Source organism: Botryllus schlosseri, chromosome 15 (genome assembly GCF_051294905.1).
Source record: "Botryllus schlosseri isolate E-star chromosome 15, Bs_hap1, whole genome shotgun sequence".
Lineage (NCBI taxonomy): Eukaryota > Metazoa > Chordata > Ascidiacea > Stolidobranchia > Styelidae > Botryllus > Botryllus schlosseri.
Window position 1 is genome coordinate 22710815 of NC_137250.1, and position 17803 is coordinate 22728617.

General features: G+C 40.2%; 1 protein-coding gene across 3 annotated transcripts; it reads right to left on the minus strand.

Moving 5' to 3' along the window:
* Positions 1–490: 490 nt before the first annotated feature.
* On the minus strand, positions 491–16278 carry LOC145457253 (protein zyg-11 homolog). 3 transcript variants are annotated; one of them, XM_080335441.1, is made up of 12 exons: positions 15536–16277; positions 15179–15323; positions 13621–13743; positions 12901–13044; positions 12212–12310; positions 7312–7476; positions 6492–6653; positions 6358–6405; positions 6045–6143; positions 5312–5422; positions 4260–4410; positions 491–1259 (listed from the first exon to the last, which is right to left on the minus strand). In XM_080335441.1, exons 1-12 carry the CDS (start codon positions 15697–15699, stop codon positions 1120–1122), a joined length of 1551 nt encoding a protein of 516 aa, XP_080191567.1. In that variant the 5' UTR covers positions 15700–16277; the 3' UTR covers positions 491–1119. The 3 variants fall into 3 exon arrangements, with proteins under 3 accessions (XP_080191567.1, XP_080191566.1, XP_080191568.1); XM_080335440.1 differs by having other exon boundaries at positions 12200–12310; positions 15536–16276; XM_080335442.1 differs by lacking the exon at positions 12212–12310 and having other exon boundaries at positions 15536–16278.
* Positions 16279–17803: the final 1525 nt, after the last annotated feature.

A 17803-nucleotide genomic window follows, 5' to 3' on the forward strand; every position in this document is an offset into this window, starting at 1 on the left:
AAATCTAAAATGTCGTCGCGGGCCGCATGCACCATCGAGATGCTTGATGATGGAGTTGCGATACGGCCGTGAGGCCATCTAGTCTGCGCCCCCCGTTTTTTTCTCCTCCATGCTATCCGTGATTGCTGAGCGCCTAACAGGATAGCTGCGGATACCAATTTTCGAGTCTTTGGTATGACCCGGCCGGGATCGAACCCACGACCTACCGCTCGAGAAGCCGGACGCGTAACCATTACACTGTCTCGCTCGGTGCGATACGAAACAATAATGGCCTGACAGACTCACACCCGGTTAGAAGCTCGTCCTCATAAGTCATAATATCTTACGAAAATGGTAGCCAAAACAGGTCCTAGAGGCGAGCCCATTGTAACGCCATCTATTTGCCTGTGTGTACAGCGCATGCAGCGAGTTAGATGTTTACTGTAAGAGTCCTGATGTTATTGGTAGGCCACTATTTGCTAGCATGAAATGTCCAATAATTTTCAGGCGATTCTTGGCATTGCATATTTTATTGAATGATGCATTAAATCATATAAAATGCAGCTATACAAGTAGGCCTACGTAATACATACACCGGCAGTTTACCAGTTTGCATGGCAAGGTTGAAATAAAGTGGCGAGTGAAAAGTGATCGGCTCTGCTATCATGAAAAGTCAGTCCATAAATACCAAAAGACATGCTATGCAAACGGACTGTATAACAATCATATACATTAACAAGATCCGCAAACAGAAGAAAATTGATTGATGCATATTACAAACAATTCTAACCAGCAATGCATAAGTATTTGTTTCTACGAGACCAGAACACCACATGGTCTCCGCGGACAGTTGATCTCGGACTATCTCATTACTTGATCAACTGGTAAGAACTTCAATAAACATGTGCACAGGAAAAGCTTATATTGTTTACATAATAAAACAATAAGCCAATAAAAATTTCCACATCTAACAGGCTGCTTTCTAATGAGCACAAGAAGGTCAAGTCTAGCTTGAAAAATACAATCTCGTCGTTACTTCAATGACAGTTGAATGACAATCCATAATTGTGAAACTTGACATTCCCCAACCGCTTTTCACGACGGATATCTTGGATATCAGATGTACAGTGTACACAGCTGCTAGTTCCCTGAGGAATCTATGGCCTGTAAGATTTCCCCGACTAATTTTCGCACATTTGGATCGGCGTATTTGTTTTCCTTGATATCAATCAGAATATCGAGCGCTTCTTCCTCGATGAGCATTTCCTGGTACCTTTTCTCTGATGACAATAAAAGTATGCCGGCAATTCAAATATACGGTGGTTAGTACCAAAGTACTTCTACTATGTTTTGCCTACATACTGAAGTGCTTCTATTTTTAAACTTAAATGTCTACTGGAATAGTGTTACTCAAAGCTACATTGGAATTTGAAAAGTAGAACGTAGCTTTAGGATATTTCCATAAATTCTAATTGTGAAATTCTCATAAGAACAATGTGGAATAGCCCCGGAATCATGATAATCGAATATATTTTTTATGTATTATTTGTTGAACAATATTTTCAAAGATTGTGGCTATTTGTAGTGATATCTTACTAGTAGGGCAAGTTTTTGCAACTTTTTTTTACAGCTTCCTAAATACTCGTAAGATATGTAGAATGCTGTTTTAAGCTGTTTGAAGGAATCTTATAGTGCAACTTTTCGCAACTTTTGTCCATATTTTTCATGCAACTTATTCCATTTTTCATTAAAGTATTTTCGATTTTGGTGAAATACACAGCCAAATTCGACTGAAACACCGTAAATCAGCACCGAAGTAACGCTTTTACGGGTATTTCGGGAGCTGAGCCGGAAAATTGACCTTTGCTTATTTTAGTCAACCGAGCAAAATGTGGTCAAAATGCAACTTCTGCAACTTTTTTCGAAAATAAATGAATCAATGCAACTTTCCACGGATTTAGCTGCAACAAAAACTTGCCCTATTAGTTATTCCACATTAGTCACAAAATCGCATCTTGCAATTCCAAAAATATAAATCTACTTCATGAAACTACGGAGGACTTTTCATACCTTTCATTCTTACTACTGCTCAGTGTTGGGATGACTCGAGTCATGACTTGACACTTGACACTTTTTCGTATGACTTGACTTGACTCGAGTCACTTCGCCAAAATGACTTGACTTGACTCGGCGTATCAGAAATGTGGATTCACGAGTCAATTTCAAGTCATCAAGTAATCGGCGTCGATAAAAATCACTGTATCTTGCATATGGTCGGATTTTTAGCGAAATGTTGGTGTAACCCGTGAGAGCGTCCAATCCAATCATTCAATAATCGTGCGTTTTACGGAGCCTCCATTGATCTCTCACAAATAAATTGACCGCAAACGAAGTGATCGAAACTTACAGCTTACGTTGTCGTAAACTAGTATAGTAAAGTAATTTAATAGCAAAATGTCTATTTCTGTTCTCTGTTCTTACCTTAACAAAACATATGGCTTGATTGATATTGAATTCGAATATACTTTATATAGTCCTCAACCATTGGCGCAGGCTCGAATTGTATCATGTCAATTTGTAAATGGGCAATGTATTGCATGTTATCATTCATTTCTATATTCTCTGTTTTTGCTGGTAACTATAAACTGAGGCTGTAGGTATATGTGAGCGATGCAGCGCCTTTTTGCCTGCATATTTATCTCTATATTCGTTCATTGGTTAAGAATCAATGACCACTCAATCTGTATATCAGACAGCTAGTAAAACGCAATGACGTAATCATTCCTAATACTTCAAATAGGCAACTTGACTTGAATTGTGACTTGACTCGAGACTTGACTCGACTTGACTCGAGTCACCTCCAAAAATCGAGTGACTTGACTCGAGTCACCTTCGAAAATCGATTGACTTGACTTGACTCGAGTCAAAATGTGCAATGACTCGTGACTCGAAAGTAGTGACTTGATCCCAACACTGCTACTGCTTGAAATAGTTTTGACATGTCTTACAAAAAGCTACTTCTGCTTCAGTAGAAAATCTGACTACTTCGACCACCACTTGACGAAAGACGACTTTAATCACAAATCAACAGCGTACTAAGCGACCACAAATTGGTTGCGAACCTGACGAATTGGGAGTCAAGTTATAAATGAAGGTGGCTGCTTAACGACACAACCAGCGGGAGAATGAGTTTTAAGCCGGAGGTTCTTAACCTTGGCTCCAGTGCCCCGCAGTGTGCTCAAGAAGGCGCTATGGGGGTCGTTGAAGAAAAATGCCGTGGCATCAGATGGTATAGTAGTTCTCATAGGGACACATGATTATAAAGTAGAGTAGACTAAATGTGCTACATATCCTCGAGTCCTCGTTGCAAATTTATATTCGACAAAATTGATCAAATCTCGGAATTTTTGTTTCCATAAAGGCAGTGGTTTATTGATTTTTGTAAACGGCAGATGCACCATGCCGGTACTGTTAGATTGCGAATTCTCCCTGAACTAGGCTTACCATATTTTGGAAATCTAAAAAGAGGACACTTTTTCAGAAATTTGAGACTTGCAAATCAGGAGAAGAATTCTCAAAATCCGGTGAATTTTTTCCCACTTTGTGATCGGTTGACTAAAAAAAAAAAAAAAGGTCATCTTTTCCGCTCAGAGCTCAAAATACCGTTTTTCTCTCCGCATTGCTAGGTGGATGACTAAAAAAAAAGATTATATTTTCATCTGAACAAGACATACACAATGTACAATGACATAACACGTCGTATCGATCATTCCTATCTAATACCGAATACTGAACATGCCTATTTTCTGTACCATCATCATTGCTGTCTGTTCGTTATGTATTTCGGTTGGATGAAAAAAAGTAAGACTCTCTCTCTCTCCCCCACAATCTCACATGTATGTTAACTGGGTGCAGTATTCCCTACATTTTAGACAACTAAATTCATTGTGAGAAAAGGTTTCTATCACATTTTCAGTTGATTTACTACTTGCATAAACCAATGAAACAAAACCCAATATAATTAACTTTCCTCCGGACACGATAGTTGTTATAGCAACCGTGATTTGATCTCGAATTCGGTACAGTCCCAACCCGAAAAGACTGACAGATTTTAGATGTCTTCCCCATTGTTTTTAGTACAGTCCATGAAATATGGAGGGCGCCAGAACATGGCTATTTCTGAAAAGGGGCGCTGCAGAAAAAAAGGTCAATAACCACTGTTTTAAGCAAACCAAACCTTAACGCATTCAAGAATATAACATATTGAGAAGCTATCTTACTGTCAAGATCACAAAATGCGTGGATAGTCCATGCGGCAAACAATTGAGTTGGCGGGGATCCAAACATTTCGAGCATTGGATATAATGGTCTCAAGGAATCAAATCTAACGTTCAAATCATCGGCAGATTTCCACGCGGACACTTGAACGTACTGAAATTCGAAAGAAATATCAATATTAGAGGCCCTCGGTTACTACAACCACCAGCAATGCAGTGATAAGGAGACTGTGTTGTAATGATTTAATGTAGGGTTGCCATATGTGATACCGTATATTGATTTCAACGTGTGCCCCCGCCCTCGGAAAATGAAAAATAAGTAACAAATACCCATAATTCGTTGAAACAAGTCTAATTGTGTTCGCAACTATGAGAGGAGGCTACATTCCTAGTACCGGTATAGCTTAAGGTCGTTTTCATGCTATAGTGAAAGGAAAAGGTGTTGAAGGCACTGAACATAATTAGCTTCCACAATTTGCCTTAAGAGGGTGCTGAACTTTTTTTAGTATTCTGCTTGCCATATTTTGATGTGGGACAATGAATACTTTCAAATTGGAACTGGAGTCGCGTCCATAAGAAGGTTGGGAACCACTGGTCTATTGATGTGCATTGTGCGACCTTATGGAGGACCAAAGACCAGCGTTTTTGGTAAGGGCCTGACAAAGAGCTGCTTCGGACCTAGTTACAAAACAGTAGTAGCTGAAAACCTTCTGTTGATCGATATTGCAAAATTTGAACATGTTTAAAACGATAAGAGCACATATTCGCTGAAGGAAATTACAAAGCAGTGATAACCAGAGGTCAAATCGGAGATGATCCAATAGCCTTGTGAATTCACGACACTATGTTCAGAAATCCACTCCAGTGTATAATGGGTAGGTAGAGCATTGCTAGTGCAAGTGTTGCGTCATATCTACAGACAATATGTTCATATCTCATTCTAAAAACCACCAGAAGGTAATGTTTGGATTTTGGTCCACAAAAATATGGTAACCCTAATTTACTGATTCTGAAATGTTGCAGAAAAAGGACAAAATTACTGACGAGTGACGAACCAGCTTCTGGAGCAAATCCTCGCGTAAATCTTTGTGTGTACATAGTTTAGTCCAATCACGTTTCGGGAGCATGGACAGATGAGCAATGGCGAGACCTGATACGAAGCTAACCTGAAAATGATTATAACTGTCTTTGAAGAATGAAGCGAATCAAAGTTTCATGATTTTTAATATATTGCTGAGATATCGTGATCGTCCATCCATGAATGTATTTTTACGCCATATTTTAGCATTAGAAAATTACTTCCTGTTGTGAATTTACTTCGAGTATACAAGTGTCTCAAAGCATGTGGAGGATAAGAGGCTTATACGCTGAAACTACTTGCATAACATTGAATAAATTGTATTGTATTGAGTACATCCGACTCGAAGAACTTTATCGCAACAGGACTTCTCGAAGTTAAGTAGTCAGACATCTCTAAACTATGATATTTGGTAAGCTATTATTCTGATACAGATCAACAAGAGACAATAGCCTGTATTGCTGCGATATACAGCAAGTTACCATGGCAAGGACAAGGATTTTGTTAAATGGAGTGGCGCAAAACAAATATGACTCATGCTGTAAGAGGGCAATCAACTTTCAAAAATTGGGTATATTTAAAAAAATACGACGACCTTGTGCTTTCAGGCTGGTAAGATCTTGCTACTGCCTGTTTTAATCCATGAATGAAATCGATATTATTATAAACAAGTTTAATTAATGGAAGACAGAAAATCATGTTCAACTCACTCTGTGATTCTGAGACACCAAGAATTCTTTGAGCACTTCTATAATGGTTTTGTGCCTGATAATATCAGGTTGGATGTCTTTTATTTCAGCCAAATTACCCTGTAAAAGAGTGTTTTATAGTTTTATTACATGGTTAACAGAAGCTAAATCGGTAAGGCTGGAAACTATTTCTATTGACTGATAATTATGAATGAAAGTAAACAAAACAAAACTTTGCAGTATCATGTGAAAGTTCTTTTAATATGATAACTTGAAATGAAAATGAAACAGATGTATATTGGTATACGATACACAACAACATATCCCACTGTACCAACAATTGTATTGCATCCGCTTTCGCGTCTTGTCTGATAGCGTGATTCTGGAAGAAGAATAAAAATTACTAGACGCAACAGTGATACCAGATATTTGAACAGGCATAGACATTGGACATGGTAGTAAACTCACCCGAAAGAGTGTTTCGAGAATTTCAAGTCCATTCTCCTTAACGATATTCAGTGAGGTTGAAGGCATTTCATCCGATAGATTTGTCAAGACACAGAGAATCCGAGATAATAACGCCATACTTGAAGGGGCGCTCAATTCTTTCCTCAAAATCTCAAGAATATTCTGAAAAGATAGTCAACCAACGCCATTTAGTACAGAATATCGCCAAACTGGATAAATTCTACGTGCAGTACGTTCACAGCTCACATACATGGAAAAGTTTTGAAGTCAGTGTCTTGTAACCAAAGACTTTAGTCTGCACCACCACCTCATAGGACTATACGGGGACAGTGAGTATGCTCCAGTGATCTCAATAGTATATCTTATTGGATGAAAACCATGTTGGTTGGCTCAAATTGACATAAGATGTGAAGGTCAGAATTTTATCAGCGCGAACAACTGGACAATGCTTGATGCAGCAAAAGAGCTGGGACTGCCGAAGCTGTTCCAATGCAGCATTATTGTTTTCAAACCATGGGTCGAAGAAGTTTTTGTAAACAAGGGAAGCCAGAGGTGAACTGCTTCTATATAGTATGTAAATGTTTCAGAATACTTTCACTTCAAAGTAACAGTTTTTTAGACAAAACTCACGTATTTGAAATTGCTACTTCTACTTCTGCTTTATGTGCTACTTCTACCTCTGTACACGATAGCACAGCCACAAAGTAATGCAATAATATAGGTTCTTAACTATGACTTTTATATGTTCCGTCTCAGCATTTGCATCGGTGTTGTAACCAGGATACGTTGGCTTGACATACATCACGCTAAGTAAGCATACTTTCATATTAGCTTGACTGCAGATTTCCGAATTTTGCTCTCGCGACAATTGAAGAGATCTTGCAAGGATATCCAAGACTTCCATGACTTTGGTTATTTCAGCCCGTTCAAGAGGACAGTTGAGCGCCTGCAGAGTTGTTTTGCAGACATCAAGCATGGAATCACCCTGAATGAGAAAAGCTAATGTTCAACAACGTTTCAGATAACTGACAGTTTCAATAAACTTTTCAACAGTTCAGAAGTATTGCTTTCGGACCTGTCATGGAATGATCGAATAATGATTTGAAGAAAGCGAGCGCGAGCAGTCATAACTCAATTCTGCTGCAAAATGATTGAAATGGTGACCTACAGCACGGATTTATATTTCGAGCACCGACTACAAAAACGAAACATATCAACTTGAAATAATGTTGATGTTCGTCCAAAAGAGTACAAAATAACACAATGATATGGCAAATTGCATTATAATTTCATCAACAAGCTTTTTGTAAAAGTTCACTGATGATCAATAAACACGGAGCTGTGTGGAGGTCCCTACGATTCCTATTAAATCATGGGCGTTAGCCCGGCGGAAAAAGATGCAGACGTATCGACTTATGCCTACAAAATGAGCATGGCGAAGATTAATTTTCTGTGCATGTTTTTATAATGCCAGAATTAGCTGCTTTATGGAAGGGTCAGCACTACAAATCGATTTAACGACTTCAATAGTTTAGAACAGGGCCGGCATTCTTTAGCATACATTCTCATTCCTCATTACATAAAACAAGCCAAAAGCCGCAAGCCCTGCTTCATCACCTCCCTTAATGACGATTAGGCCACACTTTCATTTTGCTAATGCCACAGTATTAAAACAAGCCATTTGGGGTACAGAACCATAGAATATCGCAAAACAATTTGCTAAAAGCTTTTCGACTGACTCTCGTGAGTCACATCAGTAGCAAACATCATTCACGCCTTACAGTTTTATCGACGAAAACACAGAATTGATACCGTAATTGTAAGCAAATGGTGCAAATACAACTTTTAACATGACATTATCCCGCGCCTGTGTGCTTCTATTTGACATATTTTTGAAGTTTTCATGTTTGAGTTGCCAGCGAACCCTAATGCGATTCATTTCCCATTAATAACATGAGTTGTCCTACGCAATGTGAAGAACAGTTTACCGTACTAGTTTTACTAGTTCATTGAACTTGCCTCGAAAATTATTTATATACTGTAAGGCAGTGGTTCTTCAACTTTTTAGACCGCGACCCAAATCTGAGTTTTAATGGCATCTCGCGACCTAAGCCTAACACATCAAAAAGAATACATTTTTAATATTAGTAGGCATATGCTACGTTTTATGGGGCATATATGACATAGCGCATGATGCGCAGACAACAGTTGGACGCAACTTAGCTCTATGAAATATGTCTGACGCACGCAATTTCAAATCGAAGTGTATTATTTTCTCCGGGGTTCGCATCTGTGCTACTGCCACTCAAGATTGCAAGGACGGGTGCCAACCATTTTGACGATGGATATGTCAATATCGAAGGTTTTTGGCCAACCAGCGACGGTCAATTTTGGCCAACCTTCTACCATTGTCGATCTTTTTGGCATTGCACATTGCCCAGCCGTATGTTTGCCAAAACTTCATGTCTTCATGAGTTCTGACGCCAAAGGGGTTGGATTCAAAATGGGCCTATAGGCAGGCCACTTTAAATTGTACTTTGGGGTCTCAAAAGTACAATTTAGTATAAAATAAAATTTCTGCCGAGTATAAAATAAGGATTTTTTTGTTTACCATTTTTCGGTGTTTGTCACTTCACCGGAGTCTCTAAGAAACACATTGGCGGGTTATCGCTTCCGTTCGGGCCCTGCTGCCTCCCACAGGTGCTGCCTGACGGTTGGGGGGGGGGGAGACCGGCAGCGGCGGGGGTGCAGATGCCGCATCGCACTGGGGTTCTTCCTGCGCAGCGCTGTGTGTGTGGCTTTGCTTGCACGGCGGGATTGATTTCCGTTTCATTCCATTCCACGCTCAGCTCATCTTCCTCTTCCTTTGTTCATTTTTTTTTCTGTTTTGTGATCTATCGCATCTCAAATTAAATTGCCATAGTAGGCTTCCAAATTTCATCTTTCTCGCTCGCTATAATCTAAACTCTAGTGAGTGAGTGAATTATCTTAACTATAGGTTGTAACTTGGCACGGCTGACCATCCCTGCTGAACTGGACAAGACTGGAATATACTGTTGCAGTGTATATACCGGCAGTAGGTTGCTTGGTTGAATCAGTTCTTAAGGGGGGAAGGATCATCAAAATATTTCATATTTTTTTTTATTGCAGAATTACAAAGTATGAGACTGGCTCTTTCATAAAATAATATCATCTTGCATGATTTCAAGCAATAAGTAGGTTAAAATTCAATTTAAAATCTCTCATTTTCGTGAGAAATCGAGAATCCCCCCCATATTTTTTAACTAGCTCAAAATTGTCACCAGTTGCGAGACAACCTGAAGGACTTGTGTTCAGCAACTACAGAGCTTCGTGAGGAGGATGGCTTCCAGGGTGAATTAGAATACGTCAGAGTGGAATCAGTTTCTGTTTCCATGACAAATGTTCAGGAGTTCATCCTCGACTTTTTGTGCAGGCCAAACTTGATGAAATCTCGGAGGCTACAAGGAAAACTGTTCAAAGGAAAGTCGGCCTTCTAGGTTTGCACCCTACTTCATGGCGTCTGTGATCTCCTGGCAAACAACGCAGACATCAAAAACAACGAGATACCACCGACGCTCCCGAAGGAACTGGTTAAGTTGCGTCGTTCAGCTGTCTCTGACTTGGTTTGCGAACAGTCAGGACGGCTTCGAGCAGCTGGGTGGGCCGAAGAAAAACTCGAGGATGTCGAGACGTAGCACGCTCAACTGCGGGACTTTAACAGAGACCATGACAATTTCCGCATTACGTTGGAGGAGGAGGGCCCTGACAGCAGCTTCAGGGACGCTTGGGGTGTCCTCGAGGGTATGAACGTCCACCTGCCCACCCTAAAGGACTTCTGCGGAACGCTCTCGACCGTGTTTCCAACGACGGCACCAGTGGAGGCGGATTTATCCGCCATCGGAATTGAAAAGGATGACTACCGGCAGAGCCTGACCGATTTCTCCCTCGAAGGCTGCCTTCACGCAACAGTTTCAAGAGCTGCTGCAGAAAATTGTGTGATTTTTGGTTAGATCATTAAACTTGAAACACCGGCAGGTGGAGTAACGCAAAACACGAGCTGGTTTTCACATAAAAGTCTCAGTATGGTACCCTCCTACGCCAGGAAAGCTATTTTTCATAAAAGTATAATTTAGTATAATTTAAAATTCTGGTTGAGTATAAAATAAGCTATTTTTGCTAAATTGTACTAAAGTGCAATTTACCCGTACCCCTAGTCTAAAGCATCCCAACGGTCTTCGACTGTGTTTCCAACGCAGAGAAAACAATGTCGGACAAATCTTATCATGAACCCACACCAAATTGCGTATCCTCATTCAAAGGTCACACATTTTCATGATCAAGCCATACTGGGTGCCTTGCTTATTATTGGCTATAGTACCAAAACAGTGACATTGGACATTGGTGAGGAAATCGTGCCAAGCGCAAAGAATTTCTTTAGTTGCAAGAATTTCACGATCGCTGTGGTGCTGTCGCAACCCAAATTATACTCTTGGCGACCCATGTTTGGGTTGTGACCCATACTTTAAGAACCCCTGCTGTAAGGAAATCAACATAAATTTTGAAATCTGGGTCATGGATTTTGGCGCTTGACTATCACCCCTCTAATTCGAGCATACTGGTGTATGGTGGATGTTTGGCAGTGACATGATCAAGGAAGTCGTAGTAATCATGTATTGGTTCGATGGTGAACAATATCTTGCTTGCCATATTTTTTTGAAACATATTCTGGTCACAACTACGGCAATAAGCATGCATTCAATTGGTCATTCGAAAAAAGAGTTCATGTGTACGAAAAGAAGGAAAGGACGTAGTCTATTTTTGTCCTTGATGTTTTTTGCGGCATATACACCGACTCATGATACGCATACACACGATCTGTGCATACTGCATATGCATGCCATGAGTGCATGATGTGCATCTGCCGCTGGACAAGGAAGTGCAGATATAGCCTTTACGGCTTTCTAAGTCATGCACCACCCCTCCATGCTATCCCAGTAATGCATGAGCGCCAAGCAGGGAAGTCATGGATACCAGTGTTACTAGTCAGGTCTTTGGTCTGACCAGGCCGGGGATCGAACCCACGACCTACCGATCAAGAAGCCGGACGCTTCACCATTACACACTCTTGTCGGTACGAGAATATCAAAGCACGGATGCAGTCGTAATTGTGCGAACCATTGGAGCGTCACAACCACGATTTTGATATTTCTATTACCGGATGACCTCTTGACCTGCACAGTTTGTATTAAAGGAACTCTACCTTACCATTATCATTATATTAAAATTTTTATCAAATCAATACACCACAAGATTGCGATATAATGAAAAGATAGGAGGGTGACGAAACGACTTAAAGTAGTCTTTTAATCAGACACCCCCCTTGACCTGCAGCATGTAAATAAGAGGTATGCACAGGGATTTAAGAAAGGATAACACAAAAGGAAGCAAGATACGAGTACTTGAAAGCACACTAAGATCCTTTTATATGCCCCTATGGACTCAGCAACACTTTCGTGGGCATTGGTAACACTCCATTTGTCCACAAACAACTTACAGGCAGACGGTCAAAAATCGACTCATCTCGCATTACGTCATAGTCTATGTGAAAATGCAATGTAGCAATACTATCCCAGTTACGATAGTTAGTCTACATTCGACTCTGCATTGAAATCGAGAATGATACTTACAAGTAAGCTTACTTTAGGGTCAGCAAGATATCTCAAGATACGGATGCCACGAGCTTGTATCGGCGATCGGCGTTTGAATGAATTCATAATATCCAAGACACCTTGAATCAGCTGTAAGAAATTATGGATACCGGTATGACAAATGGGGAGAGATGTATATGCTACTTTCAAGAATGGCTGAAAAATAGCATCATATCAATGTTTGATATAACAACAATGAAAGAAACATCAAAATGTATGTGTCAAACTTTGTACGAACTTTCAACAAGATAGTGTAATGGTGGGGCGTCTGACTTTTTGATCAGTGGTTGTGGGTTCAATCCCTGGCCGGGTCAGACTGAAGACCTGGTCAGTAAAACTGTTATTTATGGTTTCCACCCTTGGCACTCACTATCACCGGGATAGCATGGAGGGGTGGGGCAAGACTTGGAAAGCCTCACAAGGCTATATCTGCACCTTCCTTGTCCAGCGGCATATGCACATCATACACTCATAGTATGAATTATGCACGTATCGTGTGTATGTATATCATGAGTCGCTGTATATGCTGCAAAAACGTCAAGGCAAAAATATGCAACAGCATATTATTATTATATTCCTACTTAATTGACATGTACGGAACGATGGTGGCTCATCATGATGAAACATGTCCTAGATTTGACATTACAGAAAATTTCAACAGTAAACGAGTCACCACTTACACGTTGCATCAATTTCTGAAAATTCAAGAGCTGGGATCCCGCTTTTTGAATCTGGCTGCGAACAAGTTCGAGACAAGTGATAATAATGTCGATGTTCTCTGCATCGCCAACTTGCTTGTAATAATCCATGCACTTGAGAATTGCCTGAGAAAGAAACACCGCAGTCAGTGGTGCGCTGGTGTCGTATCCCATGTCAACTAATACGCAATGAAATTAGCAAATAGGGTTATGAAAAACAATGCAATGCACACAATGAGAACTTTCGATAATTTTGGTGTGTCGGTTTCAATTCCGATAAGTTTTCCTGCATCTTACTCTAGTATTTAGTCATTGAAGTTTACCCCCTTTGCCGTAAAAGCCTTCTAATACTATTTAGCAAAGATCAAGACCAAGATTCATTTTCCAGATTTGGCATATTCTGTCGAATTCTTATGCCAATGGTTGTTTGTTTTACTCCCATGGTGACATAGCATTCTTCAACAATCCACTCTGCATCTTATATTTTGTTTCGTAATTGGTTACACAACTATTCCCATCTAGACAGTATTGTGTTCTTCTAGTATTCGGGCCAATCTAATCTTGACGAGATAGATTTCTGCTAGAATTTGTAGTTATCACACCAGTCCCTATTTCAGGCGTGACATAGCAATGACTGTAAAATAGGGTTGTTCGAAAATAACATTTTTTTCCAGAGGTAAAATCTAAAACATCCAAACTTACCGACAGATGATCAGCTTCAAACTCCTTGTCGTTATGACCTTGTATATAGTTCTTCAAAGTAGACCTGACTTTACTTGGAGTTTTGTAACAGTTGTAGAGATTTTGTACAGAACCTTCCGAGCCCTGTTAAAGTAGTATGGATAGAATTTGAAACCTTGCAATTAAAAATTTGCTGACATGTAGGCTACCATTTCTAGCCAGTGCGAAATAGTGTTCATAATGATTGATGGGATGGGACCATTCCATCTATAACAGTGGTCGTCAAACAGGGGGCTCATGAAAAAAACTTGGTCCCGTGAGGAAATGAAAAGTTTGAATCGCGAGCGGCCCACGCCATTGGTTTTTAATTTAGTTTACAATCAGGTACGATTGAGGTAAGCTCAAGTGGGGTAACAGAACATCACATTGTAATTGATTATTTTTGATCCAGCTCATCATTAACGCTCTGTGTATAATCTAAACTTCATATTTGATAAGTCTGTCATCAGTCATAACCTTCCTATGGCATTAAACTATGCGTTGGGATTGCAGATATTTTGGTCGTGTAATTTTTCACTATCATCAAGGGGGGCGTGACTGAAAAAGTTAGAGAACCACTGAAAACTGATCTATAATATTGTGACAATCATTCCACTTTAACTATAGGGTCTATGTAGGCTAACTAGATATAGTAATTTAACTATAATTGATCAAGTAGCGGAAGAGAGGAGGGGAGATAAGATAAATTTAGCATATTTCAACGCCACTCAAAGAATACGGTAGTGCCTTCTCAGCAAGAATTTGTTGACACCACGCCTCTTGTGGCAGTGTATGGCACTTGGGCCAGAGTCGTGACTTGACTCGAGTCATCTTGATTGCATGACTTGACTTGACTCGAGTCACTTTGCTAAAATGACTTGACTTGACTCGGTGTATCAGAAATGTGGATTGACTAGTGACTCGGAGCAAATTTAACGAGTCAATTTCAAGTCATCAAGTAATCAGTGTCGATAAAAATCACAGGCATGCTCGAATTGTGTCATATCTATTTGTATATGGGTATGTATTGCATCTTATCAATTCATTTCTCTATTCTCTATTCTGGCTGGTAACTATAAACTGTTGCTATGCAATTACGTAGTTCAACAGTTTTATGTATAAGTGAGTGATATAGCGCCTTCTTGCGTGCATATTCAACTCTGTATTCGCTCATCGGTTCGGAATCAATGATCACTCAAACTGAATTTCAGACAGCTTGCAAATTGCAATGACGTAATCATGCCTCATACATACTTCGAAAAGGCAACTTGACTTGAAATGTGACTTGACTCGTGACTTGACTTTACTCGAGTCAACTCCAAAAATCGAGGGACTTGACTTGACTCGAGTCAAAATGTGCAATTAAATCGTGACTCAAAGGTAGTGACTTGATCCCAACACTGGCTTATGCATGATAGACCAGAGCGCAGAATTAATAATTCAAGACTTCAACATAATAGCTAGCTATCAACAAAAATGTGGAATATCTCAATATATACATCGCATCCACCATCACGAATCTTTAAAAGAGTAGACTTACCTGACTTTGGGCTTTGGAATCGGGCCTACTGGCAGTATTTGCAGGTGTAGGTCCCTTAGAATCAATCACTTGCATAAGCGTTAAATTGTTGGTTAACTCCTCAACTTGTATGTAATGTTGCCTGCGACATACTGGGCATTGAATGCTGTCGTATAGAAAAAAACATTCATTGATGTGGCATTACGAATTATGGGAAAGTACTGGAAAACTTTGTCTATTATTTTGCAGTTTATGAAATATTCAAGGAGTCAATAGCTGATTGGATTGTCATCATGCAGTAGTGATAGTGATTATTTAGGGAAGGAGGAAGTTCCAGCGCCATGACCAAGAAACACAGGTAATATTTGAGGTACTTACGTCGACCTTGCGGACATTTTGCGCAAGCAGCCAATATCAAACGAATGCTGGCATGGCAACATTTTCGGCTGCATCACCCCCGATGTCTGAAATGCCTCCATGCATATGCTGCACTGCAGCAAGTCACTCAATATATCTTCGTCACTTGCAGACATGATTACCATGAATTGACATAACAAACCGCGGAGCTGATTGAGGCCTCCCACCAGTCACAGATCCTCAAATCTGCAAGCTTAAATGTACTCTAAACTCTGCTGCATCTAACAAAAGACAGTGCTTTATCAGTATTAACTGCTGATTATATAGGGGATATGATCATGTCATGACGATGTTCTTGTCAACCAACCAGATTAAATGGTTATTCAAATAAATTAATATCATAAACTAACAAGTAACTAGGGTTAACCAAGAACATATCATACAAAATCCAATAGTTGGACTCGCTGAGCACAGCATGTTGAGCAGTGAGCAGCAGTAAGAAAAGAAGCCAAGGAACACATAACAGTTTATAGAGTCACACACAGTCAATGAGTCTATGTGCAACGTGCATTGTGCACAAAGAAAAATAGGTTGCAGAATGGACAGTGTATAAGCATTGACTTGTAACTAGTATTTATTCAGAAGCTAGTCCCGGTGGGGATCATTACAAAAACACCAAGAAGCGGAAGCATAGAAAAGCGGAAGTGGTCGAGATTTGACCCTAAAACACGGAAACAGCGGACACGGCAAAAATGCAAACAGCGGACACAGCGGATACACCACAAAAATGCGATACAATGAAAAGACAGGAAGATGTCGAAGCGACAAGAAGTAGTCTATGGAATCTGACACCCACCTTGGCCTACGCGATGTAAAGAGGAGGCATGCACACTGAATGAAAGTAAAGAAGATAGTATAGAAAAAGAATGCGACAAGAAATAGGGCGGCATGTCATGGGAAGCGAGATCGATAGGTCAGTCGTGGTCCGGTAATCTTGAGGATGGACTGTATTTATTTAGTAGTAATTGCTTGTATTTCGACTTGAATGTGGACATGCTCGTCGACTGTCGGATGGCCGGCGGGATACTGTTCCACACATCAGGTCCGGCATATTTGATGGAGCGATGATCTTTTCGGTGTCTGAGATCGCAACCATTTGTCGTGCGCAATAACTCGAATCCAACTCGAGTCAATACAAAGATTGACTGAGTCATTTCCGTATTTTGAGAAAATGACTCAAGTCATGAGAAAATCGTGAGTCGAGTCGAGTTGTGACTCGAGTCATTACAACCCAGGAAAACATTGTCTGGATCGAAATATCGTAAGCCCCGCATCGAGTAATACAAAATGGAAGAGAAAGCATCGAATTACGCATGCGCTGCTGCAGCTATTCCGCTGTGATCACTCGTCCATGATATTTGGCTATGTCTCGAATAAGAAAACTACTTCTCGTTGTGATTACTCGAGAGTCGAGACTTCTATATAAGTGTAGGTAACACGTGTTAGAGATAACCTTTTATTATGATTGAGACTCTATACGCTACTACTGCATCAACGTCGAATAAACCATTGTATTGAGCATATATCTGGTACGAAGAACTTCACCCAAGGCAACAGCTTCTCGAGATGAGTATTGTATAGCCGAGCACCAAAACGATTGGTTAGCTGTACTTTTATACAGATCATCAGAGACAATAAGCTCTAATTGCTGCATGGGCCCCGAGAACAGTCGTTGGATATACATCTTCAATACTGAGACTGACGTTTTGCTATCGACGACTAGGACATTCTTCACGGACGAACACGGTACACGTTTTAATTGTCGATTTCTGTTGAAAACTTCACGACAGCAGACCCTATGACTGTGTAGGTGTTAGTGATTTTTTGAGTGTTATTGTTATATTTTCGTTGCATATTCAATATTGCCATAGACAAATGTCACTTATAAGTGTCTAAATGGCGTGTAATGATAATGAGAAATCAGTTGCTGATAAGGAAACCGAATCTAACTCTGAAATCGGTCACGCTAAAGATGTTAAGCAAGAAGCTGCTTTACCTGGTATTGCCGACGAAAGTATTAGGCACACTCTTCCTATCAGCGTTGTTAAAAACGGGCCTACGTATTTATGCGAAGCCCGAGTTGCGGACATTGCGGACGATCCGACTATTGTCGAACCGCAAGATTTAAATCGCATTCCCGTTCAGAATTATGTCGTGACTTCAGCCGTCGCGCCGTCAGTGAATAGCTCAGCTTCTCTGAGACAATGTATGACACACACGCAAAGGCAA